The sequence below is a fragment of the Volvox carteri genome (assembly GCF_000143455.1).
Source record: "Volvox carteri f. nagariensis unplaced genomic scaffold VOLCAscaffold_41, whole genome shotgun sequence".
NCBI lineage: Eukaryota > Viridiplantae > Chlorophyta > Chlorophyceae > Chlamydomonadales > Volvocaceae > Volvox > Volvox carteri.
Genome location: NW_003307584.1, coordinates 440,310 through 466,605, shown reverse-complemented (window position 1 = coordinate 466,605; position 26,296 = coordinate 440,310). Strand labels below are relative to the sequence as shown.

The following is a 26,296-nucleotide window of genomic DNA, read 5'->3' as shown; positions in this document are numbered from 1 at the left end:
CCACCAGCACCTTTCTGTATTTTTTCATTCACACCTCCCTCCTCGCTTCAGGTTTCCTGGACCGCTACGACCCTGACCACATTTGCAACGGCTCCGACGACAGCGGCCGGTACGACTACAAGAGCCAGCCGGACATTTGCAGGTGGGAAGATAATGGAGGCTGGAGGGAGGGGGGAGGGAGGGGGGAGGGAGGAAGAGGGGGAAGGGAGGTGAGAGGGGGGAGGGAGGTAAGAGGGGGAAGGGAGGTAAGAGGGGGGAGGGAGGTAAGAGGGGGAGGGAGGTAAGAGGGGGAAGGGAGGTAAGAGGGGGGAGGGAGGTAAGAGGGGGGAAGGGAGGTAAGAGGGGGGAAGGGAGGTAAGAGGCACTAAACCATGTGGCAGAAGTACAATGTCCATGGAACGCTTTTTGCGAACAAGCTGGAGGGGCGCTATATAGATTGAGGAGGCGGGTGAAGTACTGGCGGGACCATCTACGACGGTGGTCTTGCCAGTGTGATAGCAGGGTCCACGTGTGGGCCGCGAGTAGCGGGAAAATGCCAGGTTGTCGAAATCTGCCGTGGAGGAGAAGATGCTAATTCATCGGGTTAAAGAGAGACATGGATCCCTTGCCTCTCCCACACCAACGTCCAACCCAATAATTGACACCATGGAACTAAGCTTACGATATATCACGAAAAATCCGTTGCGAACGGGAAACTCAAAAACGAAACACAAAAAATTAAAGGCACCAATTGCGTATCTCCGCAAACAAAACCTAATATTTTTCTGTCTTCCAAATTGCAGCGTTCTGTGCAGCGCATCGTGTTGTCCGGGGAGTCAACGCGTGGAAGGGCGAGGAAGGGAAAGGAAAACAAATCCCACCACGCCATCCCTGTTGGATATGCCGTGTGCTGTGTGTGAACATGCGCTTATGACCCTCGACGTAAGCGCTCGTGTTACACAACATTGTCACGCGACCTGCTCAGTTAGTGTATGATAGCTTTGTCGCAACGTACATCTCCACTGAACGAGGTTCATACACCATATTTCCTGAGAGGTTCGTACTGAGGCAACGTGGGCTCATCACCCACGTTCGGCTCGGGCGGTAGCACAGAAACTGCAGCTGCTGCTGCCGTACAGCTGCCGTACAGCTGCTACAGCGGAACTGGGCTTGCGACTTACAGAAGGCGGATCGTCGGGGCCGGACATAAAGCGAAGTGTTGATGGCCGGGGCATGACGTCCATGGTCGGATGTGAAGCCGCCGCCACCGCCGCCGGTTATAGGCACATCGGTTCGGGATGAGCATCACTCGGAACGGCCACTGCCACCGTCGCCGCCAGAGCGCTCTCTGCCCGGGCCGCCGCCGCCGCCGCCGCCGCCACGCCGCTATCCAACGAAACAGGCTCAGGGCCGCTGGGGCCGACGCCGGCGCCGCAGCCAATCCGCGTCGTTGCCAAACTTCGGGAGTTGGGGCTCATGTTGCCTTTATCTCCGTCCGCCTCCGTCGGCGTGGCGGGCGGATTCACACCTCCAGTACCGCCGCTGCTGTTGCTTACGGCGCGACATCAGGGTGTTGAGAGCGGCTGTTGTTGAGGGAGGAACTGTTGGCGGCGGCGTCAAGCGGTGTGGTCGGTTGGGCTCCACGAAGGCCGTTGACACCGCTGGTGGCCTTAAGGGGTGAGACCAGGTCGGGCAGACGGACGTTGCACCCGTCCAGGAGACCGCTCGCGTGCTCCACCTTCACGCCCTTTCCCTGGGTTTTAGGGGGGTTGAAAGGGAAAAAGGGTTCAATAGAAAAGGGGAGAAGGGAAAACGTCCTGCGACGGCGTAGACCGGCGAAACCACAAAAGCGATAGCGTTGCCACGACACATAGCTCCTAGACCCTCCAGAATACCGTAGGGGGAGGAATGTAGCCCGCGCGGCGCCTCCCCCTTACCGTCACTAAACCATGTATGTATGTATGTGTGTATGTATGTACGTGTATGCTGCCCTCCAGGAAAAAAGGAGGAGGTGGAAACCTGGGGCGTGTGGATATTCGTCTGTGCACACGACGACGAACTTGCAGAAAGAAGAGGAAGAAAAAAGAACATCTTAAAAATTTAATAATGATAAATCATATAGTAAATACATAGTTAATATGTAAAGTATTTAAAATAAATAATATTATTAAATTAACTGTGCGCCGTATCAGGGGTCGTATCAGCACATACCCCGACGCCGCTACACAGCCACAAATTCAAACCCGCCACATTCCAACCCAAACACACACGCCCACGTTTCTCTCCTCCCCCCCCTCCGCCGCCATCCCTTCTTTCTCCCTTACAGCGGCTACGTGACCCAAACAACACAAAGCCGACACTGCCAATGCCCGCCATCACTCCCCCCTCGCCATCCAATCCTTCCCCCGCCCGCATGCCCCTCTCGCCTTCGGCGGTTCCTCAGGGAATATCCGGTCCGACAGTTGCTCCAGAACCAGATATGCCATCGGAATCAAATTCGGACTACCCTTGAAGCGGTAAGTGCCGAGCCGAAACGCCAGGACGCGGACATCGTGTCTGGGGGCCTCTGGGGAACCGTCCTCATGTACCGCCACCGCCGCCACCGCCGCCGCCGCCGCCGCCGCGGACGCCGCGGCCGCGGACTGAATCTCCAGCTCCTGCTCTCGCTCTCTTTCGTTGGGAAGGGATAGCGGCATCAACGACGGCGGCTGCGGCGACGGTGACGGTGACGGCGCCAGGCTGATCCCGACGGCCGCAGCGGCGGTGTCGGCGGCGGCGCCAGCGTCGGAGAGACATCTGCCGCCAGGACGAGCCGCCCCGGAGCCGTCAGGTGAAGAGATGTTGGGGGCTGCTGTCACGTCAGCGGGGTCAGAAGCGACGACGGCGCCGTCAACGTCGGCGGCGGCGTCGCCCCTCTCCGTCGCCGTCGCCACGGTCACGGCGGCGCCGTTGAGTATCTCCGGCTCCTGTACCATCCGACACCTCCCAGGATTGCCGCGCGACGGCCCCGGCGGCGGCGGTGGACGTACGGCAGCGGAACCGGCGCCGTTGCTGCCACTGCTAGCCGCATCGGCGGCAGGTGCGCTCGCCGATGCAAACGCAGGCTCAATGCTTGTACGACTTGAGCCGGGGGCTGCCGTCACCGTTGCCGCTGCCGCCACCGCGCGCCATTTGTCCATGACCTTCAGCGCAAGGCCCTCCTGAGGTGGCGGTTGCAGTATGTGTGTATGTATGTATGTGCGTGAAGATGGGCCCGCCGAAGGGAAACAGAGGAACAGGAATTGATAAGTTACGGCGCAGGGAACGTGAAGAGGCTCTGTGGGTGGGTGGTAGGCAGAACGGGTGGGGCAGGAGTCAACAGGGTATACAAGCATACACACATACATACATACATACATACATACATACATACATACACAATTACAACCACACAAGGTGAGGCACTACAGGTAACGCGCTACCATTGCCCCCGGGAGATCCCGGGATCGAGACCTGTCAGGGTCGATATTCCTTCCGATGGTGGAAGGTAAAATGCCCCTAAGTAATGGACGGTGGTGACCTGGTATAAAGCTAACCTGCGAGCCGTCCAGGAATGGGGTTGGGCCGCTGACGACCCGGGCAGATTCCGTTGGATGCTGGTGGTGGGTGCGGAACCTGAGCGATCCACTGAGAAGTTGACTAGTGTGACTGGATGAGGGTGCCCCGAAATACCGGGTAAGGCAGGGTTTCGCCAGGTAGCGGCCGCAGGGTGAAGATATGCCCCCCTGTCCCACGCATCATACACAACACAACCTGGCCACACCCGTCATCACACCCAATCTCTTCTCCCCCCCACCCCCACCTCCACAACCACCATGCCCCCGTGCGCCGCGGCGTCCATGTACCTCGCCGCCTGGTTGACGGAGGCGCCGTGATAGTCTGAAGGGGGAACGAGTGGGGGGAGTGGGGGGAGAGAGGGTTTTAGGGGTTTAAGAGGAGGGAGAAAATCGTGTCGAGTGGTGGTGGGGTGATGGCGGAAAACACACACGTCAACGGGCAGGGTCTGCGGGGCGATGTGGGGTTCGGACGGGACAGTGCGACCCGCTTCTTAAGTGTGCGAGAGAGTCGCCGACAGACATGCTGGCAGAGCTGAGTGACAGAGTGACGGACAGACAGACAGACAAATAGACTGGCTGACTGAAAGATACAGACAGCGCGACAGAGTCATACAGACAGATTGACAGGCAGACAGATAGAATGACAGACAGATTGATAGCCAGCGGGACAGGCACAACACAGACAGACGTACATGTACGACCCTGGCAATCAGCCGGGCTTTGAGATGGGGGGGGGGTAAGGTGCCTGAGGTCAGACAGACGTACGTACAGTCACACGTACCCGCCCGCCCCACGTGGTCCGGGGTGATGGACCGAGGGCAGCCCTCACACAGCCCGATCTTCATTCTGAAGAGTACCTCGAACGCGGGGGGGAGGGGTGAGGGCGAGGGGGGAGGGGGAAGGGGGGAGGGAAGTGAGGGGCGGTGTATGGATGAAGGGGAAGATGGAGAAGTAAGGTGGCAGAGAGGTGGAGATCTAGAGCTCTCACATCACCACGATAAGCCGAGGTGAAGTTAAAAGCCCTTCGGGGTTGACCCCCCTCTCTTTCAAGAGAAAGAAAGGGGGGAAAGGAAACTGTGTGTTTGCGTGCTTGTGTGTGTATGTGCGTATGTATGTATGTAAGCGGCGCGGGAGGAACAGAGGACACCAACAGCAGCACCCGAAACTCCGAAACCCCAAATTACTGGCGGGAATCCCGTAAGGCGCTCCTGGCCCGCGTCAAGCCCGGATCTATAATATGTAATACAGACATACACACACACGAAAACACACATGTAGGAGTTTAAAGGAGGGAGACTGCTGTAGATAGTATAGTTGCAGTCAGCAGCCGACGAGAAGGGGCGAGGGACGGGAGAAGAAAGCGGTGCTAAAAACCTAAAACCCTAAAACCCACCGAGGTCCTCGGAACACAAGTCGTCCCCGTTCGTCGTACGTTTCCCGGCCCCAGTACTTTAGAGCCGCCTGGGGAGAGATCAACCCGAAGGACGGGGAACCAAGTTGGATGGTTCGGTTGGTTTGTTGGTGGTTGGTGGGAACGACAAAAACGACACGTGTGAGGAGCGGGGGGAAGCGGGCGGGACAGTGGTCCACCCGTTTTCACTGTAACCACAGAAGGACCGCCCCGTCTACCCAAAAAACACAAACCAAACCCCCACACCACCCTATTCCCCCCTCCAAACCCGCGCACCTCGGGCCACTTCACATAGAGCATCACGTCCTGGAGCAGCACAGCCCACTCCACTGCGGACTAAGAGGAATAGGGGGCCGGGGGAGAAGGGGGGGAAGGAGGGGGGAAGATAGGAGTCAGGAGAAAGTGTGTGTGTGTGTGTGTGTTTGGAGGAGCACGGGAACGGTGGGGATGTGTGCAAAATTATTAAAAAAAATCATAGATAGGGTGCAAACAGTGGCCCCCTCCTCTTTTCCAAAACCCGGAGATAAGGTGCAGAAGCTTCGTCTCCTGAGATTCGGGGACCCGGGAAGGGCAAAAATATTTTAAAACATTTGAAAACAATTCAAAATCAAAAATATCCCCAGGTATGATTCAGGATCCAGATTTTTCCCCTCCTGAGAACCCCCCGGGTCCCCCCTCCACCTTCCGCCCGCCAGTAACCCCACACCCCCGCTGCCCCCCTCTCCGCTACCCCCCCCCCCCAATATAAAAAACTAAAACCCCAAATAACCCCCCTTCCAAACCTACCTCCGGACATGCAAAAGCCACCATGTACTTGAGCTCACCGTCCTGACTTCTGCACATGTAACCGCCGCACACCACCCGCAGACAGGCACGAATACACGCCGTACACATGTCACTAACTCGTTGTACATCTTGCCGGTGCTTCCCGGCAAATTCCTTGGCCCCCTCCACAATAGCAAAGGCCATGGTGATGTACGGCATCGAGGTTGGATTCGGTGCAACGATGTCGGCGGGACCCAACGGAACCTTGAGGGTGCCTATAGGGGCAATAGGTAGGGTGTGTGTGTATGTATGTGTGTGTATGTGTGTATGTGTGTATGTGTGTGTATGTGTATGTGTGTGTATGTGTGTGTATGTGTGTGTATGTGTGTGTATGTGTGTGTGTGTATGTGTGTGTGTATGTGTGTGTATGTGTGTGTATGTGTATGTGTGTGTATGTGTGTGTATGTGTGTGTATGTGTGTGTGTGTGTATGTGTGTATGTGTGTGTATGTGTGTATGTGTGTGTATGTGTGTGTGTATGTGTATGTGTATGTGTGTGTATGTGTGTGTGTCGCACACACGAACACAAGGACAGCCGGGGGAGGGGGGAAGGAGGCACGGTCGAGGGGGAAAGCCGCGGGTTTAGATTTGAGCAAGATCATCCAGATGAAACTCCTGCCGGGTAAATGTGGAAATGCATCCCCGACGGCGTATTATGAATCTCCGATACTCACCGATCGTTACTACGCACTTTCCGCAGCCGTAATACAATAATACAACAATTTCAGGCAAGGTAGGGGTAGTTTTTAAACTTGCACGTTGTCTTCAAACACGGGGCACTGAATTAAGCGGTTTTTAAGGTTTAGGGTTTAGGGTTTTTCTCGCGCACAACGGTCATTTGCAACATATCCATATAACCCACTCGCACGCACAAAAATCCGTACCACCACACGTACCACAACCGTGCCACGTTTTGCACTCACGATTATCGTTATTACCACCGCATGAAGAGCACACACGTGCCGTACATACACACACACATACATACACACACACGCGCGCGCGTCTCCAGATTCTCCAGGCCGAAGCATCTACCCCCCGCGCGCTCGTCCAAGTCCCTCTCCATCCTCCCGCATTCGCCTTCTTTACTCTTAACGGTCACAACTGCTCACCAGGTGCCGCAAGGTACGGGTCGTCGCTGCAGCGCCACTCGTCCCTCAGAGCCAACTTGTTTCCAAATACCTTGGCCCGCCCCACCAAGGAGGGAGAGAGGATCTGGAAAACCCGAATGACCGCTACGATAGTACCGTTAGTACGGCGCATGGCAGCCTGCAGTACGCACCCATCCGTACATCCGTACATTCATAGAAACATAAGCTTCGACATTGAATCAGTCAATCCATCAATCAGGAGGAAGCAGGATAGCCGTGTGGGTGTGGGTGTGGGTGTGGGTGTGGGTGTGGGTGTGGGTGTGGGTGTGGGTGTGGGTGTGGGTGTGGGTGTGGGTGTGGGTGTGGGTGTGGGTGTGGGTGTGGGTGTGGGTGTGGGTGTGGGTGTGGGTGTAAGGAAAGCGACAACTAGCAGTGGGACAAGAGGTGGACCGCGGGGTTTAGGGTTTTATTTTTTGGTGTTCTAGGGTTTTAGGGTTTTATGGCTTTTTTTTTCATCCTTCGCCCCTTCGGGCTGAGCCGCGCCTGACGCACGACGAGAAGGACCACAAGACCACATACAGACATCCGTACATACACACATACATGCATACGGACACGCTACCTGTGGTGTGGATGGTGCCGACCCTGTCCCAGCCGCCGCCGCCGCCTCCGCCGCCGCCGCCGCCGCCGCCGCCGTCGGAGTGGTAGCCGTGGCGGTTGCGGTAGTTGGCTCAAACTGAAATAACGGTAACCTCTTCGCCCCGGGGCAGTACGAGTACTCCCCCATGTCCAGCAAGAGCGCATCATCAGGGTTGCGGATCCGTCTGCGCCTTTGGAAGGAAGCAGGATAGAAATAATTAAATTAGATATTTAATTAAATAAATAAATAACAAATAAATAAATAATAATAATTAAATAAATAAGTAGATAACGAAAGGGAGAAAGAAAGAATGTAAGTAGTGCGGGCAAAAAGGGGGAAGAGAGACGCGGGGAATGAAAAGGAGAGACCGTTATACCGTTAAGCCGTTATACCGTTATATGATGCAGAAAGCAAAAAAAAGTAACCGTCGTCCCGACCGGAAAGGGGGCGGGTTTGGGGAATTCCAAAAGTGTGACACATAAGATGACGGTCATGGTGGTGGTGGTGGTGGTGGTGGTGGTGGTGATGGAGAAAGGGGGTTTCGGTGGTGCTGGTGAAAAGCAGTCGGGGCACCGAACAGGTGGTGGGTTGGCCTTGCCAAGAGGACGGCAAGAGAGGGAGAGAGAGCGTAGCGCAAGTCGTAATGGTGTTGGTGATAGTGGTTTACAACAAGTGGTGTACTGCAAGTGTTTTGGAAGGGGTACGGGACCCGGTATGGCACTTACTTGATACAGGTAGGATAGCACGGCGGCTGGATGGAGTTCAGCTTCTTGTAATTCATTCCGTTTTGGTCGACAGCACCGAATTCCTGATGGTTGTGGTGCGGGGTTAATGATGAAGGGTGGGGTCTGTCTGTCTGTCTGTCTGTCTGTCTGTATGCACAAGGAGAAAAGGGACTACACGTCGATACACCCTACTTTTTATGTACAAAATGCACTGACGCATACATGCACTGACGCATACATACATACATACACACATACACACATACATACATACGCACGGACCCTCGCAGCCTTCATTTCACATACACCGCACACATAGACACGGTCATGCATACACCCACACCCCCCAACACAGCGCACCTCCATCCTCTCCTTAATGCTCTTGAAGGTGGTCTCGTCCATCAAGATTTGGCCACCATTGGCCATATCGGACACCACTACACAGGGCGCGGGCGGGGCGGGAAGGGGAAGACGAACCACGAGCGAGTGAAGCTGATGACGAGGAAAGACAGCATAACTAACCAGTCGGGGGGGGCAGGGAAGGGGGGGAGAAGGGGGGGAAAGACGAACCACACACGATTGAAGCTGCTGCCAGGGAGAAGGGGGGGGGGGAGCGACGGAGGGATAACCCGCCCCGGACATTCTCCCCCCCCCCGAATGCATGCCCCCCCCCTCATATCCCTCTTACCCTACTCGTCACCTCTACCTCTCGAACCCACCACACAATCGCCACCATTAACAGCAGCAACAACTGTAAACAGAACAACGACCAGCGCGCGGTACTCCTCCTCCTAATTTCCTTCCCCCCGGCCAACAAACCCAAACCCCTAAAACCCCTAAACCCCCTACAACTACCTGCCGTACAAGACTCACTCTTGGCCAGTTCCATCACCGCAGAGCCTTTGACGCTGCACCCCGGAGGCAGCGTGCCCGTAGCCACACCCATCCGTACACGTAGCCCGTTGAAAAGTACGGCAGAACGGTGGGACGAGTTGCTGGAAGAGCGCCGACCGCCGCCGCCAACATCACCTCCTCCTGCAGCAATTCCTTCAGCTTCTGTGTACGGCAATCGTAATCCCGAGGCTCCCAAAACCGAAACTGTCGTACCTGCAGCTGTGCTGCTCTGTGGAGGAAAGGGGAGTTCGAGGTTTTAGTGCGGGATGGGAAGAGCTGCGTGTTTTTCGGGTGGCCCCGACATATGCATGCATGTATATATGTATGTATGTGTGTTGGGGGGTTACGACGAAGCAGAAATAGACGGATGCTCTTGTGTTGGGGGGAAAGGGAGAAGGTATGAGGCTCTTTAAGGGACTGTGCTGAGGAGATTACTCTCTCTCTCCTTCCCCTCGGCGTGTTGATCACACACATACACACATACACCATCCTCGTTGTTATCACCTTCCCACGATTCGAAACACGAAATCACACACATTTTTGCACACAGCCCGCCCATACTTAAAACACGCACACATACACACATAAAACACATGCACAGTCCCCCTCTCCCGCACCTGCCGGGTGCCAGCCGCCGGGTTTTCCTCCGAAGAGAGCTCACTCGGCTGCATCGTCGAGGGAACACCCGTCAGGCAGGGGGGCCCGCCGAGGTCATGGTTCGAATCCCCCTTGAACATGTTTTATTATTATTATTATAATTTTTAACATAATATACGAAAGTTAACATTAATGGCAATGTCGCAAATGCATTCGGGAATCAATCGCCCAGATGGCGGTCGGAAAGTGAACGCGACTCAATGTTCGAATACTTCAGACAGGGTAAATAAAGAGCAGCAAAAATGCTCTGCTTGAGCGAAAAGGAGATTTCAGATGGTAGGAGAGAGACAGAGAAATTTTCAAAAATGCCATACACGTGCCGTACAGGTTACCGAATTTCCGTACATGCCCCCCTCCTGTCCCCCAGTCCCCTTCCAACCTGCTGCTCTGACAAACCGACTCGGCCGCCAAAGAGCGACTGAGACAGGTTGCTGACGACCGTCGAAATGACGTTCAACAGGCTTGGGACTGCCGTACAGCATGACAGATAAACAGACGGGTGGGACAGATGGACAGATGGGGGAAAGGTCAGGTGTAACCTTCCGCTTTCACGGGAAGAGCTCCTTGTGCCGGTCCGGTCCCCTATCCCCTTCCCCGCCCCCCGGGGAGAGGGGGGGGGAGAGCCCTACCTGCCCTCTGCTTGTCGTCGGCTCGCATGTGCCGCACGTGCTGCGGTATCACAACCCCCCCCCCTTTGCTTCATCCGCTAACTTGTTAGGGCACGAAAGTAGGTTTCAGGGTCTATCTATTTCATGGGACTATTTGGGTCTAGATGCCCTCGGTAGGGGTGGATAGTGTGTGTTTTAGCCGCCCAACAGCACCCACTACAGCGCCGCACACTTATACGGGCTCTTGAAATATTTTCACGAGCTGGCTTCTGTTAAACACATCTCCTTAGAACAACTTCCTGCAGCTATATCATTCTTATTTGTCATGTACTCGGTCTTTACTGGACAAGGCTTATCGCATGTCGCTGGTGATTGCGCGGGGGGCTCGCACCGGGGATTATTATTATTCGAATTCGAACCCACTTCGGCCTTTTCCCATATCACGGCGCGGATTATTTTAACAACACATACACACACACGGGGCCCCTCCCAACCCCCTCCCAACCCCCCATCGTCTGTACTTCGTCGTAACCCCCCCCCTCCATACTCCTCCATACCATCACCACCTCGTCCTCTCCTCCTCAAGGCCTGCTCTCGCACGTCATTGGGTAACAAACCCTCGGGCCAGGTCTGTTTGTTGAGGGCTAGCTGAGTCTGCGGGTTTGGGGGGGGGACCGGAGAGAGGGAGTGGCAACCGTGTGCGCTTGTATGTATGTATGTGATGTCACATTACATTACTAATGTGGGTTCCAAAAACTGAGGGATGCGAGTAATTCTGTACATGTGTGATGTGTATGTGTGTGTATTAGAGGTTGGTCGGGGGCTGCTGCCCAGCTGCCCCCGCGAACAAGACCGCCGAAGCACTTCCCCCCCCGGGGAAAGGGGAGGGGGGCCGTGAGGGGCCGCTGTGTATGTGTGTTTGGGAAGGGGGAGTTGTACGATGAAACATAGGCGATTGACGCGAAGGAAGGGAAGGCGGGAGGGGGACGCACCCTCCGAAACCCCCCGCAAACCACCTACACCCTCCCCCCCCCCAAACACACACACATCGCTTTCACCTTCCCCCCTTTCACCTGCAAACAAAACACCACCGCGTCGTGAGGCTCATAAAACGCAAGTGAGAACGAGTCCCCCTCTTGCTCCACTGTGTAGCCAAAATTATCCCAACGGGCCTGACGTATGATGCCGTTATGCTGGTTGAGTGCGTTTGTCATTGGCATCGGGTTTCTTTCATGAGCTCTGGGACCCCATCAGGGCGGCAGGGAGGGGGGAGGGGGGAGGGGGGAGGGGGGAGGGAAATTGTGCGTGTTTGTGTTTGTGTGCGTGGGGGGGGAAACAGGAAACGAAGACCGTGTTTCGGGAGGACACGAATACACTAAGACATCACACTGCCCAGTCCATCGACGGAACCCTGAAAACCTCACTCACCAGAATACCCTTCAATGTCGGTTACCACGACAGTCACCTTCACCCCCTTGGGCTCCGGTTGAACACGTTTCAAGACGTTGAGAAAAGCCCGCACGATGGCGGCGTTCTTCCCGTGGCGGAAACACATCAAGTACGTCAGCCAGCTCGCCACCAGCAGCCCGCCAAGTACGATGAGAACAAGTGCCCAGGGATTGCGCTCGTGCCTGCGTGACATGTGTGTATGTATGTGTGTATGTATGTGTGGCGCCGGCCCAGAGAGGAAGGGGAGGAAGGGGGGAAGGAAAAGAAGATGTCGAGGCAAGACAACGGCCCCAATCCCCATCCCCCTGAAACCCATTTCTTTGCTAATCCCCGCAGTTCGAAACCCCTCTTTTCCCCTCCTCCTCCCCCTCCCCCTTCCCCCCAAAAGTTCCAATCAACAAAACACACACACACACACACAAACACACACACACACACACCATGGGTCAGCCGTCCTGAAACACGCCAAGGAGGGCCCCATGGAGGGCACTCCGTTCCTGTGAGGCGTCCAAACAGGGTGGTAGCCCTGGGTGGGGGTGGGGCTGGGTGGAGTTGGGGGTGTACGACATGTGTTTTGGAGGGATAAGGTGGGAAAGGGCGAGAAGGGCGACGTGCAGCATTCCGTGAGCACGTACACGCTCTCTCAACGCGCGCGTAGATGTACGTGTACATATACGTACATGAACAGATGAAAAACACCACACACACCACACACACAAGCACAAATAGCAATGCAAGGACACGCATTCGTACACAAGTCAGTTCATGGAAACACACAGAAAGAAAATCCGAAACCATTGCCGTACCTCAATACACTCACACCCCTCGTACAGGAAGTACTGGGGATCCAAGGCCCAGGTGATGAACTCCGCCCCGCTGGGGCTGGCAGCGGTGTCAACCAACACGAAGGGGCATCTAGGAATGGGGGCCGGGGGGTGAGGGAGAGGGAGGCGGGGATAAGGGCTGCGTGTGTGTTTTGTGTGTGTGTGTGTGTATGCTAACCCTCCTCCTACATACTTACAAATGCTTCTTTTTGGGGCGGGGGGTAAAAGGAAGGGTGAGCGCATAGAACAAAACACACACACACACACACACACCGAAACACACCGACACACACACACACACACACACGCGCGGGGCAAATCAGACATCTAAAGTAAACACTGGCTCATACAATGTGCTGTCCAAGTTGCGATATGATTAAAAGTCCCTCTCGTACGCGTACGGCAATGTCTGCCGTCGTACCTCATATTCGTCAGGCTGACGTCCGTGTCCAAGACAGGCCGGGTGAGTTCGCTTAGACGTAAGAAGTACGGCAGCCGCGGGGCGCTGAGGTTGAAGTATCTGTTGTTGTCTCGTCGCCATTGCCGTACCAGGAAAAATCATTGTCAGTGACGGTGGTGTTGGTATTGGTGGCGCACGTGTGTGTATGTATGTATATGCCGGTGGGGTAAAAAAATGGCGGGGGAAAGGTGGGGGGGTAGCGCAGCGGGGATCGTGTGTATATGTATGTATGTATGTATGTATGTATGTATGTATATACACGACTTGTGCTGTGTGCTCCCGACCCTTGCGCTGTGTTTCGGCTTCGGCCCCCGGCTCTCGCGGCCCACAGTGTAATCTAAGTCATACATACATACATACCAAGCTTGCCGGGCTCACCGGTACCCCTGACCTTCCACGAAGTCGTATCCGCAACATGACATTCGTGTAAATGACAAATCCACCTGAAAACGGTATGGGGAAAGTACTCCAATGATGATGCGAAAAGTACTCCGATGGCCGATTTGCTCAAGCAGCGAAATATACATGTAGGTACGTAGGTATGTAGGTATGTAGGTGTTTGCGTGGCAGGACGTGTGGTGTCTCCGTACAAGTTCATTCCCCCCCCTCGTACGACACCAACACCGCCTTCTACCTCGTCATCGCGGCTCCGAAGATCATGAAAACACATTCGTACAGTACAACATAAGTACGATTGATGCCATCCCCGGCACTTTCCCCTCACGAACCCCGAGAGATTACACATACATACATACATACATACACACACATACACACAAGCACACACACAAACACACACATGCGCTCGCGCATACACGCTTCCTACCGTGCCGATGTTTGATGCCAGCAAAGCCAAAGATTCGGGCAATTTGCCGTAAATTTCGTTACCCCGTAAATTCAAGGACGAGATGCCGCGGGCGTTACTGGCGCCGGAAGGAATGAAAAATGCGGCGGGGGAAAGGGAGGAGGGGGGAAACAGGCTCTCTTTGGGGGTAAGGTTCACAATCCGTACACAACTCCTCTCTTTGCTTTTCTGAACAACAGGATAATTATTTAAACTATCCGTTTGCAGATAGTTGTTGCTGAATGGGATCTTCATACTACTCCGATTATTAGAAACTTCGGTAAGGTTGTGTGCTGGTAGTACGTCCCTCGGGTGGCTAGCGCACGGCGAGGCTACAGCGGATTATCAAACATCAGTTCAGCACATATAAAATATGCAAATAAAGTATGCGTTAAAATTTCTTTTTAAATAGATTATATGTATGTAATCTTGTTATTAAATCTGTGTTAATAATGTTATATATATATAACATTATTAACATTTTATAGCAAAGAGGTACAACACAAGCAGATAGCTCCAAGGTCACGTCTTTCCCCGTCCTCCTCCTTTCCTTTTCCCAAGTGACACTTTCCCTAGGAAGCAAAAAACCCCTACCCCCCTTGCCCTTCCCCTCAAACCGGAAAACCACACATACACACGAAACACACAGGCGCGGATGGCCCCATACATACATACAAACATACATACCCGATATTTTCCGGAAGGGTGCCACTGAGCTTGTTGTTGTAAACCGAGAAGGTGGAAAGCGTCCCCACCGTGAACACGTCAGGGTGTACGGGCCCCGTAAAACTATTGTTGAATAGTCGTACGATGGTGAGCTGGCTGCTGTTGCCAACGAACTTGGGCAGTGGACCAGAAAAGCTTTTTTGTGGAATTGATTGGGGGGTGTTTGTTGGGGGTTGGTTGAGGGGGAGGAAGTCAGTGGAAAAAGTTGGCGGGAGGAGGAACGACTGGGGGAGGGTGGGAGTAAGGAAAGGCGGAGACCTTAGGAGCGACGAAGCAGGTGCTCATATCACAGTAATGTTACAGTCATCCAAAAAAGAGTTAACTAATCTAAGCGGGGTGTCATCCCCTCTGGGTTGTCATCCCCCCCTTTTGACAACCAAAGCAGCGCCAGCTGACCCCAAAGTTTAAGCCGGGGAGGAGGAGTGTGTAGTAGGGGGGAAAAGGGTGGACGGAGGGAAGAGGATGACATGAGCGTACAGCAAACCCACCTCAACCACTCTTCGGACCATTTTTCCCCCCTCCTCCTCCTCCGTCTCCTTGCAGTCGCTTTGACTTTCGAAACACAACTCCCCATCCCACCCCTTCTCCCCTCCTTCCCGTCCTTCCCCTCCTCGGCCCTCCTTCCCCTCCTTTTCCGCTCCTTACAAGTTCAGTGACAGATCCATGGTTTTAGGGTTTTAGGGTTTTATATTCCCTAAAACCCAAAATTTACCCTTCTTACTTGTTCAATGCCAGGTCCAGCAGCACCAGCAGCCGCAGATCGAACATGTCAAAGTTGACGGTGCCGTTGAACTGGTTGTTCCCCAGGCGCAGGATGTGCAGCTGGCGATAGGAGGATATGTCCAGGATGGGTCCCGAAAGGAAGTTGTTCTGCAGGGGATGGGTGCGTGGTTGCGCGGGGATAGTGGGGGGGGGGTTAGTGGGGGAGGTGGATATGTGTATGTGTGTGCGTGTGCGTGTGCGTGTGCGTGTGCGTGTGCGTGTGCGTGTGCGTGTGCGTGCGCGTGTGCGTGAGAGAGAGCGTGTGCGTGTGCGTGTGCGTGTGCGTGTGCGTGTGCCTGAGAGAGAGCGTGAGCAGGTGGTGCGGTTACGATTTGTAGAGCTGGGGTGTATTTGCTCTGGGTGCTCAAGGCGGCTGTGTTTTCATGTGTGCATGTGTATGTATGTACGTATGTATGTATGTCTGCGTGTGCGCATGTTAATTTGGATGGTCGGTGAGAAGACGCGGGGACGTGTGCGTATGTATGAATGTCCGAATGTAAATCCGAATTGGCCAGAAACGCGCTGGGAAAAATCCTTCTTCTCAGCCAACCCCAACCAACTCCAACCAACTCCAACGGCCTAACCAACCTGCACATCCAAGTTAATGAGCGCCTCACAGTCCGGCAGTACCAACCGCCCGGTGAGATTGTTGTTGGACAGAACCAGATCTCTCAGATTGCTCGGCCGTTCAGTTCCGCCGCACAATTTCGAAGGTACGGATCCAGTTAGTTGGTTGTTGGACAGATCCAGTTCCTCCAACTGATTCAGATCCTCCAGGGAAGAAGGGATGCTTCCCGTGAGGGCTGCGGGGTAGCGCGCGCGTGGTGTATGTGTAGAGGGGAAAGATGTACGGGAAAAGATGTACGGATAAGTGAAGGGTGTGTTTGAGATCGCGGATAGGCGTGGATGCGTGTGTGCGGGTACGAGTACGCGGAATCATAATCTCCGACCTCCCGAACGGCTTGGTGACACCCCCCACTAGGTGTTTTTCCCCCCCAAACCCCCCCACCCCACCCCCCCACCCCACCCACCCCACCCCCACACACACGTCAGCAGAATGAGTCATTCTTTCCATTTTCACTTCACATTACGTCATTCGCCAGCCGGCAAAACCGCTGAATCAGTACGGCATATGCAGTTTTCTCGCTTCCCTTTCCTTTCCTTTCCAGCTTTCCCCCCAACCCCCTCCCCCTTACCGTTGGTACTGAACCCTAAGATACGAATATCTCTTAGCTGGGATATTTCCTGCGGGATCTTTCCGGTGAGCTCTGTAGTTGCGGGGGGAGGGACGCGGAGGAGGGGCAGGCTGGGGATGTCGGGGTTGTTGGGGGGCTCAGGGTCTGTGCGTGTATGTGTGTGCCTGTGTGTGGTGGGGGGGTAGGGTGGGGGGAGTCCGGGTGGGGGATGGCAAGGCTGGAAAAAAATGGAAAAAGGTGAGATTGGGGTGTTGGCGCGGGGGGGGACGTCGCGCGGGTTTGACAGCTGGCAGCTGAAAAACAAACATGGGAAGGAGATATCTCCATTATCACCTCCCCCAAAAATAGCTCCATTTTCCGACACTGCTACTGCCACATCCATAACCACCGTGCTTAAACTCTAAAAAACCTTAGTATCCGAAACCCTAAGCCCTGAAAAACCGATTACAACACAAAACAGGACAATCAACGCCAAACCATTTGCAATTTCTTAAACTATTAAATTTTCCATTCTAGTGCTCGCACCATTGCCACGGTCAAGACCAGGATTAGGATCAATGGTACGACCGCAACCGAACCACAACCGAACAAGGCAGTGGACGACGATGGGCGATCTGGAACGAGTGCCACTGGCTCCCCCGCCGTACCGGTCCACCCCGCTACCTCATTCACCCTCTGCATCATCACTGCCATAATATACCATAATATACTACCATAATAATATTACTGCGGCGCTGCCAGACATACATGTGGACGGACAGATTGATATCGCCGCATGCGGGATTCTCCCTTCGCCTATACATGTCCCCAACAGGAGGTGATTTGAAGCACGCGGAACGTACGGAAAACTATGGCCGATGATGAGTTGATAATAGTGGTGCTGAAGCGCGGTTGCGCGGTGCTTGCCACAGCCGCTGCAGCAGACAACATCTCAACGTACCATTGCCGCCAAGGAAGGCCATCCGAAGGCTGCAAGCCAGGCCGGTCAGGACTGTGGCGTTTAGCACGTCCTGAAGTCGGCCCTTAAGTCCATTCCGTCCCAGGTTAAGGCCGGTCACCTTGCCGACAGTGCAATTGCACTGGTACTGTCCGCATGCGGTGTAATTCGCGATGTATGACTCTGACAGGCAGCAGTCCACGCCGGCCCAACAGCAAAAAGGTGGCAGAGTGATATCCGGGACCACAACATTATCTGGAACTCCTGGTCGCAGACCCGGGGACCTTACGCAATGCGCATCGATTGTCCAGAGCTCGTTGTTCACCCATGAGGGTCCTCCGCTGGCTTCGTATAATGAGATAAGGGCCTTTTTTTGCATTCCTTCTGAACAGCTATCAATATCTTGTGTCCTGCAGCTGAGCGGCGACAGCAAGAGAGCTAGATGAAGCAACGCAGCAACGCAGCCCAGTTCCGGACATTTGCGAGGATGTAGCTTGAACATGGCAAAGTTCTGAAGAGCGTGGAGAGTTAGGAAATCAGCCCAATTGCACCCGCCTTTATATCACCTTCGCAAGTCATTTCACAACGTGTCGTACAAGCAGCCCTAGATATTTCTTTGAAAAGTCACTTTTTTCCGTGTCGTACAAGCACCTCTAGGGAGAATTTCGCTAATCGTATTTGTGCTGCAAATCCGTGGTCAGTCGTAAAAGACACTTATCGGAGGTTCTCCCTAGTCAATGCCGCGCGCCTCGATCTTGGTGGTACGAAGTCGTCGAGCTTATTACAGCTCCTTCTACTAGCTTTGCAAATGAACAAAATGCCTACCAGTCATTCTTCAATCCTTATCAAGGTCCTTATCGTGCTGTGCGATCAACTTTCAATCTATCATTAGTGTGTGTGTGTGTGTGGTTGTTACAGTGCTGCGATGTTCAACCGCGTACTGTCAAATTTCACGACTTCCTTTGCAGCAAATTTCGCTGGAATGCTAATCATCCTGGCTGCCGGTGAGACCGTTTTCTACTCCGCTTACGTTCTCGTCTGTGCTCCTCGTTCATCATGCCATAGAATCCTGCATACGAAACACCCTATAGTCCATGGCATTCATTCATGTAGAATAATTTATGTCTAGAAATCTAATAAAATTCTCATGCAAGTTTTTGACATACAGTTCAAGGAGCTCTTGCAGCAAGCATAAGCCGGTGCAACATACTCGGTTGCTCGACCGAGAACGGCGAAAGAACCCGACATCATTTGCAGCGCTGAGCGCTGCAGTCGTCGTTATTTGATTGTTCCTATTATTCATTATAATAATACCTGGTGAGTTTTCGAATAACTGCGGTGTTCGAAATGTATGACGCGTAGCCTACAAACGCATTGCTCCAGTAATTGTCCGCGAATCGCGAATTAAAACAGAGCATTTAAAAAAAATCTAATTGTAGTAATAACCATTGCACATGTTCTTTTACATACTAATAACCTTCGCACTATGGATGTGGACGAGCGGTATATTGGTCGCTCGTCCTTGCATCACAGCTGCTTTAATACCTGCATTTAATCCTCTTTTACTGATGGCATCGTCAAAACAGGTAGATTTGCCACAAACGAGGATTAGCATTCGAAGCGCAGACGTGTCGACGATTTTACGGTCGACAGGTATCCTGACTTGCTGGCTGTAAACACGACTGCAAGCGCTGCCATGTCCACAGCATCATGGCGAGGAGGGTAGGGCACAAGGTCGGGGAGAGCAAATCTTTGGGCTGCCCCGGTCGCACAATTCCTGTGCTTCCCTAATTCGACACCCCGAACAGGCCAATCCTGACTGTCGGAATGTCCCCGCCAGGCCAATTCGTGTCCCTGTCAGGCCAATTCGTGTCCCTGTCAGGCCAATTCAAGGGCCTGTCCCGGCAATTTAACTTGTCCCCGGTGTAGCTCCCATACAGTGTTTTTTTTATTTTTGCCCGTCAATTTTCCAGTCCGAATGGAGGAATAGGTTTTTAGTCGCGGGAATAAAAGTATTCCGAATCTGTAAGGCGCTGGAGGGGCCTACGCCCCCCTCAGATCCCCCCCCCATGAGTTACAGTTTATTTCGTGCAAACGCCGGGTTTGGGGAATATCGCAACACGCGCACACCACAATCTCTCCATAGAGGTGTCTCTTGCACGCCAGGAAGCGGGGGGCACTTGGACGCTTTGACAGGAACCCCGGTTGCATGGGCGACTGCTGTTGCAGAGCCCAAGCAAACACAGACCAGTTACCAAGCAACGAACCAGAACCGCCAAACGCAACCTCTGCGGTTCGTTGCAGCCCCTGCGGGTGATGCTGCATGCTAGTTAACGGTTCATCATGTACCCGCGCCTGCTGCTGACGGCCTTCCACTTCTCCAGTGCCGCCTCAAAGGGGAACGTGTCCTGGTCGTAAAAGTCTTGTGTGGACATGCGCACGCACAGTGCCAGGTGCTCGTCCAGCCGGTTGCAGGCTGGGTCCTGCAAGTACGCCATTGCTGAGAACCGCCGCTCTTCCTCCACCGACCCGGGCACCATCACGAACACCATCTTAGCCAAAGCTGAAAACTCCGTCAAGGAGCTGGCAAGACCCGGCGTGTTGCTGATCCGCTGCCATAGTCGTGAGGTCGGTGTGTCATCCAGCAGTGCACGGTAGGCATGCTTGCTTTGTTGTGCCTCAGCCTTCACGGCCGCCTGCCGCCACTGCTCTGTCTGCTCCCTCATTCGTGCAAGACGCTGCTCGGCAGCTAGTTGTGTCATTGTGCTGATGAATAGCTGCTGCTGCGCATCTAGCAGCATGCCATCGCGCATTGGTGGCACCTTGCGGCCGCCAGGTGGGGCCCGGCCCGGGTGGGGCCCCACCCGCTCTTTGCAGTAGTGGTCCTTGATCTTCACCTTGATGTCTGGCACAGTTGGTGCTGGCACGGCCTCCCAGTACTCGCTGTAGACAATAGAGAACACATCCAGCAGTGCGTGTGGGGGAAACCGTGTCGTGAGCTCATCCGTGCCAAATTAAACCACTCGTACTGAGCAATTTCGATGAATTACAGGGTCAACCCAGAAACTCTCAGGCAGGCATCCGGAATCGCAGGACTTGAAGGAATTTTATGAAAGCTCTGTTAAGGGGAACAATACGTCGTCCAGGAAGGGGGCGACACTTAAATTCGCGGAACTGCACGGCTCCCTACAGCAACTGGGCGGCTCCATCCCGGAGCTCGTGTACATGGCCGGGAGCTTATAGCCCCTGGCCCAGCCCCCACGGCCTCCCATTCCCGCTCCTCCACCAGCTCAAGCTCAGCCAGAAGCTACCGTGGCGGCTGCCGTAGCACAGCCTGTACGCAATCCGGCCCCGGAGTTGTTAGCAGCGCCAACTGTCAACCTGTCACTGGCCGCCGCTGCCAACAATCAGGCGCCTGCTGGTGTGGCTGCACCGGGCAACACCCAGGCCAACGTAAGTGGGATTGATGGTTCTTCAGGCACAACATCCGTAGGAGTTCTCAAGCAGCCAGCCCCACTGTCGCAAACAGCGACAGCTGCCGCTGTTCTAGCCAAGAGCTTTAGGCAACCGCCCGTGTTCAATGGCACAACCAGCGTGCAGGTCACCAAGCCCGACGCCTGGTTCAACACAGTTGTGCACAGTGATTTTTTTTTCATTTAGGGGGGGTCTCAATTTATTCCAACCTAAGTAACAAAGTTGCTAGCGTCGCCGTTATGTATTCCTTAAGAGTGGGGCGCTGGGGGGGGCTACGCCCCCCCCAGACCCCCCCCCGATAAGTTACAACTCCCCTCATAGACCAAGAGGCACGCACTGCATTGGCGCGTTTTCGTTCATGTGCGCACGCTTCATGCACATGCATAGATAGTTCTGGCACTGTTTGTGAACAAAAAGTAAATCCGACCAAGCAAAGGCCCAAAGCAAGCAACCGCATAGCAAATCAAAGGCCGTCACCCGCCACTGCAAACCACAGCACACTGGGACTCTACCGGTTCATCATGTACCGGCCCCTGCGGATGCGCTGTGTCTGAGCCCGCTTGGCACTGCGAGCGCTCGGGTTGGGCGCCTCGCCGCATTCGTTGTTGTCAAGCTGATTGGGTGACAGCTTGCACTTATGCTGATCACAACCGCCATGGAAGGCAGGGGTAATGGCGCCCGTGTCATCGGTCGCCGCTGGCAGCAACATTGCCGATGCATTACCGACAACAGCACCGCCGTCCCAAACGCCTTTATCAGGAAAAATTTCAGACTTATCTTGCTGTTTTTGTGTTTGTTCGGCGTTCAAGTCGTTGCCTTTTGCGTGTTTGTCTATGGAAGGACCGGTCATACATTCTGCTATGCCGCGTTGACTCACGGGCTTGACCTTCTTACGGCCCCTCATATCTATTTTATGATCGATAATACTAAGTTCTGCACACTACGGAGCAATCTGGCAGCAATGGACGTTTTTGGCTGAAGGAATGAAAATGTACGGATCGGCCTCACTTTGTTCCTTATTTCCAAAGGCCAAAAAGGCCTCTTTATTCCTTAAAAGTAATATATTACTTAAAAAAAAACACTGGTTGTGCAATACTTGCGAGATATGGGTAACAATCCTGTCCAGGGGCTGCGTTATTACTGCACCGGTGATGTTCTTACTTGTGTACTTGTGTACTTACAACATATACGTGTGTAACAACTCCAACCCCATGATTGAGGCTCTTCATGCAGACTTCATCCAGCGGTTTGGTGATGTGCACAAAGACACACCACACCAAGTTTGTGAACGCCTTGATAGGCTTGAACATGCGATGAAGGCCAGCGAGTCCGTACCCCAGTACGGACCCCAGTACGGACCCCAGTACTCCAGCACTTTCACCATATCACGTACAATGACCCTCAAATGGGCCAAGTCGACCTCATTCACTGGTTCCTTAAAGGACTCCCCACACAATTGCACGGCATGTGTGCCACTGTTTCGCTCAGCCTCAAATGGCCCGACCTTGACTCTCTTACCGAGTACACAAAACATCAGCAATGGCACTTAAATGCATCCAAACCACCCAAAGTGGCGACCCTAAATTTCTCTCTGGGACGTGCCTCTACCCCCTCCAAGCAGGGCCTGGGCCGTGGAAACCACGGTCGGGGTGGCGGTCATACCGGTGGTCGGGGTGGCAGCCACAATGGTGGTCGCGGCTGAGGACTCACCCTGTGTGAACAGGCAAAGGACGCCCTCAAGAAGGCCGGCCTGTGCACTCACTGTGGACAGCCGTGGGACAAAGGAAATTGCTGCTACAAGCAGAGGGGTGCCAGGTGGTCCTAATCCTCTAATCCAGGGGGTGGGTACCGGTCAGCAATCCTCTAATCTCAACAGGGGTGGACCACTTCTAATCCCTAATCCAGAGTGGTGGTCTAATCCATATCCTAGGGTCGGGGTTCTAATCCTAATCCTGTGGCCGGGTCCCAATCCCAATCCTGGGGGGGGTCCCCAATCCTAATCCTGGGGCCGGACCGCAATCCTAACTCTGAGGCTGGGGTCCCAATCCTAATCCTCTTGGTCGTGTCGTAATCCTTATCGTGGAGCTGTTATCGTGTGACTGATTCGGTAAAACCTTAATTTTGGCTGGGGGGCCCAAACCTAATAGAAGGGTGCCGTGACACGGAAACACACAGTGCCATACAGGCGCGAGGCGATGGCAATGCAAGTGCGTAAAAAAACAATGCAATTTAACAGCGGGTATATGATCAAACGAAGTAAAACTTGAAACATAAAAAGCAGGCTGACGAAGCTGCGCATCCTGGCCATTTCTGCAGTATCGTGCCATACGAAGAGTTTAAGCAGGGATACTGCGTCTAAACACCTTGATTCAAGCATCTGCAGATGCGACTGTGGGCCGGTCGAAGATAAAATGCACGCTGAGAGAGGTGATCCAATGGACCACCAACCACACTTGCAGCGCGCCAGAGATCTTCCATGCCATAAATACCAGGGGCTTTCACAGCTATGAAGCACAACCCAATAAGCAGGACATGCCTCGTGAAACGATGTCTACGTATGATATTGAGCCAAAAGATGTTAACATGTGCGCATAACAATAAGCTCATTCATACAAAGCCCGAAGCCCGAGAATTAACAACAAGCAGGCAGAGCAAACACGTCCTTGGAAGGAGTAGCTGAGAGAGGTGATCCAATGGATCACCATCCACACTGGTAGCAAAGCAGAGACCTTCAATGCCATAAATACCAGGGGCTTTCGCAGCTATGAAGTACAACCCAATAAGCAGGGCATGCCTCGTAACACGATGTCGACCTATGATGTTGACTCAGAGCCAGTAATGTTAGCACTTGCGCATAGTAGAAGATGTTAGGTTTTCTTGTTAGTTGTTAAGTCGTTAACTTTACTCGTGGACGATCATTTGAGATACGGATAATGTACGACCTTCCGGCGCCGCCTAGGCTCTGGATAACTATTTAAGTCGTTGTTGTTGTTTAGTTTGTTATGTCATCATTGTTACATCTTGTAGGTTGTTAGCTGGCTTAAGTCGCTCGGCCCTCTTTGTAATCATCGTGGCATCCCAACGAGAAACGGAGCCTATGCCCTTTCAGTTGGTATCGATCTAGACGATCCGGCCTATACGCTTCGCTCCGCCTTCGTCTTTATCGTCTTCGTCTCCGTCTTCGTCATCGTCGTCATCGTCATCGTCATCGTCATCGCCTTTGTAAGGGATTTGTGTTCGTTACCGAGTACGTATGGTTTGTCTTTGATCGGTACGACTCTGTGTCGTGCAAGGCTTTGCCAGACTATTTAAGGCATTCCTACACCATTATTTGTAAGCTTAGTATTCTTCTCTTCCTTGTCTCTCAGTCAGCGATTGATGTCGGGCTCTGCAGATCGGGCAAGTTAGGAACTAATGCTTCCTCCAGTCGCCAACTGGAGCCAGTTCCTTTCATATGGTATCGAGTTATGGTTCAATCCTGCCTCGGTCCGTATTGGAGCTGTTTTCCCATCGTCACTGCTTTTGCACTTCGCGCCACCGCACGATCGTTTGTTTGCCGGCCCGTGTTGCCGGTCGTTCACCCGCATCTCGTAACTACCGGGTTCATCGCTCTTCGGTACTGACATTCAGCTTTGTACGCCACTGTTGTGTGCAAGTCGGCTCAAGTCGCTCCACTCCGAGTGTAACAGTTGGTGTCACAACTTGAAATCGGAGCTCTTTCCTTTTCAGTTGGATCAGAACGCCTTACCGTCGTTCGACAGCCGGCCAAGTTTGGACACCTTGCGCTGGACTGCAGTTTCACGTTCGTTTCGGGCTCAAGAATGGGGCCATATCCGTTTGCTTCTATCGTTTGCGGAAGCTGACAACCCGCCGTCTACCTCGTTCGTTCAACGTTAATCGCCGTGCCCTGGTCGCCAGTATGCCTGCCCGTCGTGTAGGTTGTATGCGTGCTCGTGTTGCAGCAGCCTCCACGGCAGGAGTGCACCGGGTTGACAGCGACTGGATGCTTGCGTACCCCACGTTTCACGAGTTCAATCGTTTTCGTAATCTTCGTCGTCGATCCAACGTCACGCTAAAGGCCATCACATCTCATCATGCCATGGAGCTCGATGTTGGCCCTTGTGTCGGGGTGCCCCTATGTTTTGGCTCAAGTCGACCGGGGCGCCCAGCCGAGTGCTCAAAAGAGACCTACCATCACCTTCACGAGATTCTCCGTTCTTACTTTCCTTCGAGTTCTCATGTGTGCTTATGTGTGCAGTAGATGCAATCATTCCGGAGCTCACACAGTCATGCTTTTCATTTGAACCAAGCTATGCTGTCTTTGGGTTTTTCTTAGCTGGAACACCTTGCCTTATGTGGTTAGCTGTCTGAGTCCCATATGTAGTCATGCCATGGCATTGTATGGGGGTGCAGTTGCCTGAGCATGCCCACTGTTGTGATGAAAGCAGTGAGTTGCAGTATGCAAGGGAACCTTGTGCTTGCGACTGTAATGGCAACGAGGACGTTGCAGCTTTGAAAGACCGGGGAAATGTAAGGGATTTGTGTTCGTTACCGAGTACGTATGGTTTGTCTTTGATCGGTACGACTCTGTGTCGTGCAAGGCTTTGCCAGACTATTTAAGGCATTCCTACACCATTATTTGTAAGCTTAGTATTCTTCTCTTCCTTGTCTCTCAGTCAGCGATTGATGTCGGGCTCTGCAGATCGGGCAAGTTAGGAACTAATGCTTCCTCCAGTCGCCAACTGGAGCCAGTTCCTTTCAGCCTTCGTCATCGTCATCGTTATCGTCATCGCTTTGCTGGTCATCTTCGTCTTCGTCATCCTCCAATGGCTCTCGTCCCCACAGAAGCCCACCGCGACCGCTCCCGTTCACGGTCTGCGGAACTTCCGGGCAACGTCCACATGTCGCCATTCACGCTCGACCCCTCTCCCATCCCCCCTATCGTCCACTCCGCCCCTACCGTCCCCATCGTCGACCCCGTCCCCACCACCTCCGACGCCGCTACTTACGTCCCCTCGCTCCAGGAGGCTATCACCTCCGCCGTCCGCGCCGCAATGGCCGAACTCCCTCCGGCCCCATGGTCGACCGCCCAACAGCCCCATCGGGGATCTTTACGCCCCCCTTCCTACCATCGCCCAACCTCGGCCGCCACATCTGAACCTCTTGCATGTGTCCCGTGACTTCCCCCCCTTCGACCCC

The 26,296-nt window shown here is 53.8% G+C and overlaps 2 protein-coding genes across 2 annotated transcripts; both read right to left on the bottom strand.

The window, feature by feature from the left end:
- Positions 1–47: 47 nt before the first annotated feature.
- VOLCADRAFT_95039 (uncharacterized protein) lies at positions 48–13,580 on the bottom strand (the record flags this gene model as incomplete). Its single annotated transcript, XM_002954168.1, has 23 exons — positions 48–160; positions 662–786; positions 1,536–1,732; positions 3,009–3,179; positions 3,821–3,897; positions 4,357–4,432; positions 4,760–4,805; positions 4,969–5,036; positions 5,263–5,322; positions 5,773–6,026; positions 6,923–7,079; positions 7,524–7,725; positions 8,267–8,349; positions 8,627–8,703; positions 9,140–9,389; positions 9,778–9,825; positions 10,197–10,285; positions 10,992–11,079; positions 11,499–11,662; positions 11,854–12,056; positions 12,315–12,400; positions 12,681–12,789; positions 13,537–13,580. The coding sequence occupies 23 exons, from the start codon at positions 13,578–13,580 to the stop codon at positions 48–50; spliced, it is 2,787 nt and encodes a 928-aa protein (XP_002954214.1).
- Positions 13,581–15,445: 1,865 nt separating this feature from the next.
- Positions 15,446–18,125, bottom strand: VOLCADRAFT_118652 (uncharacterized protein; the record flags this gene model as incomplete). Its single annotated transcript, XM_002954167.1, has 4 exons — positions 15,446–15,598; positions 16,079–16,293; positions 16,687–16,758; positions 17,627–18,125. 4 exons carry the CDS (start codon positions 18,123–18,125, stop codon positions 15,446–15,448), a joined length of 939 nt encoding a protein of 312 aa, XP_002954213.1.
- Between the last annotated feature and the right edge of the window lie 8,171 nt (positions 18,126–26,296).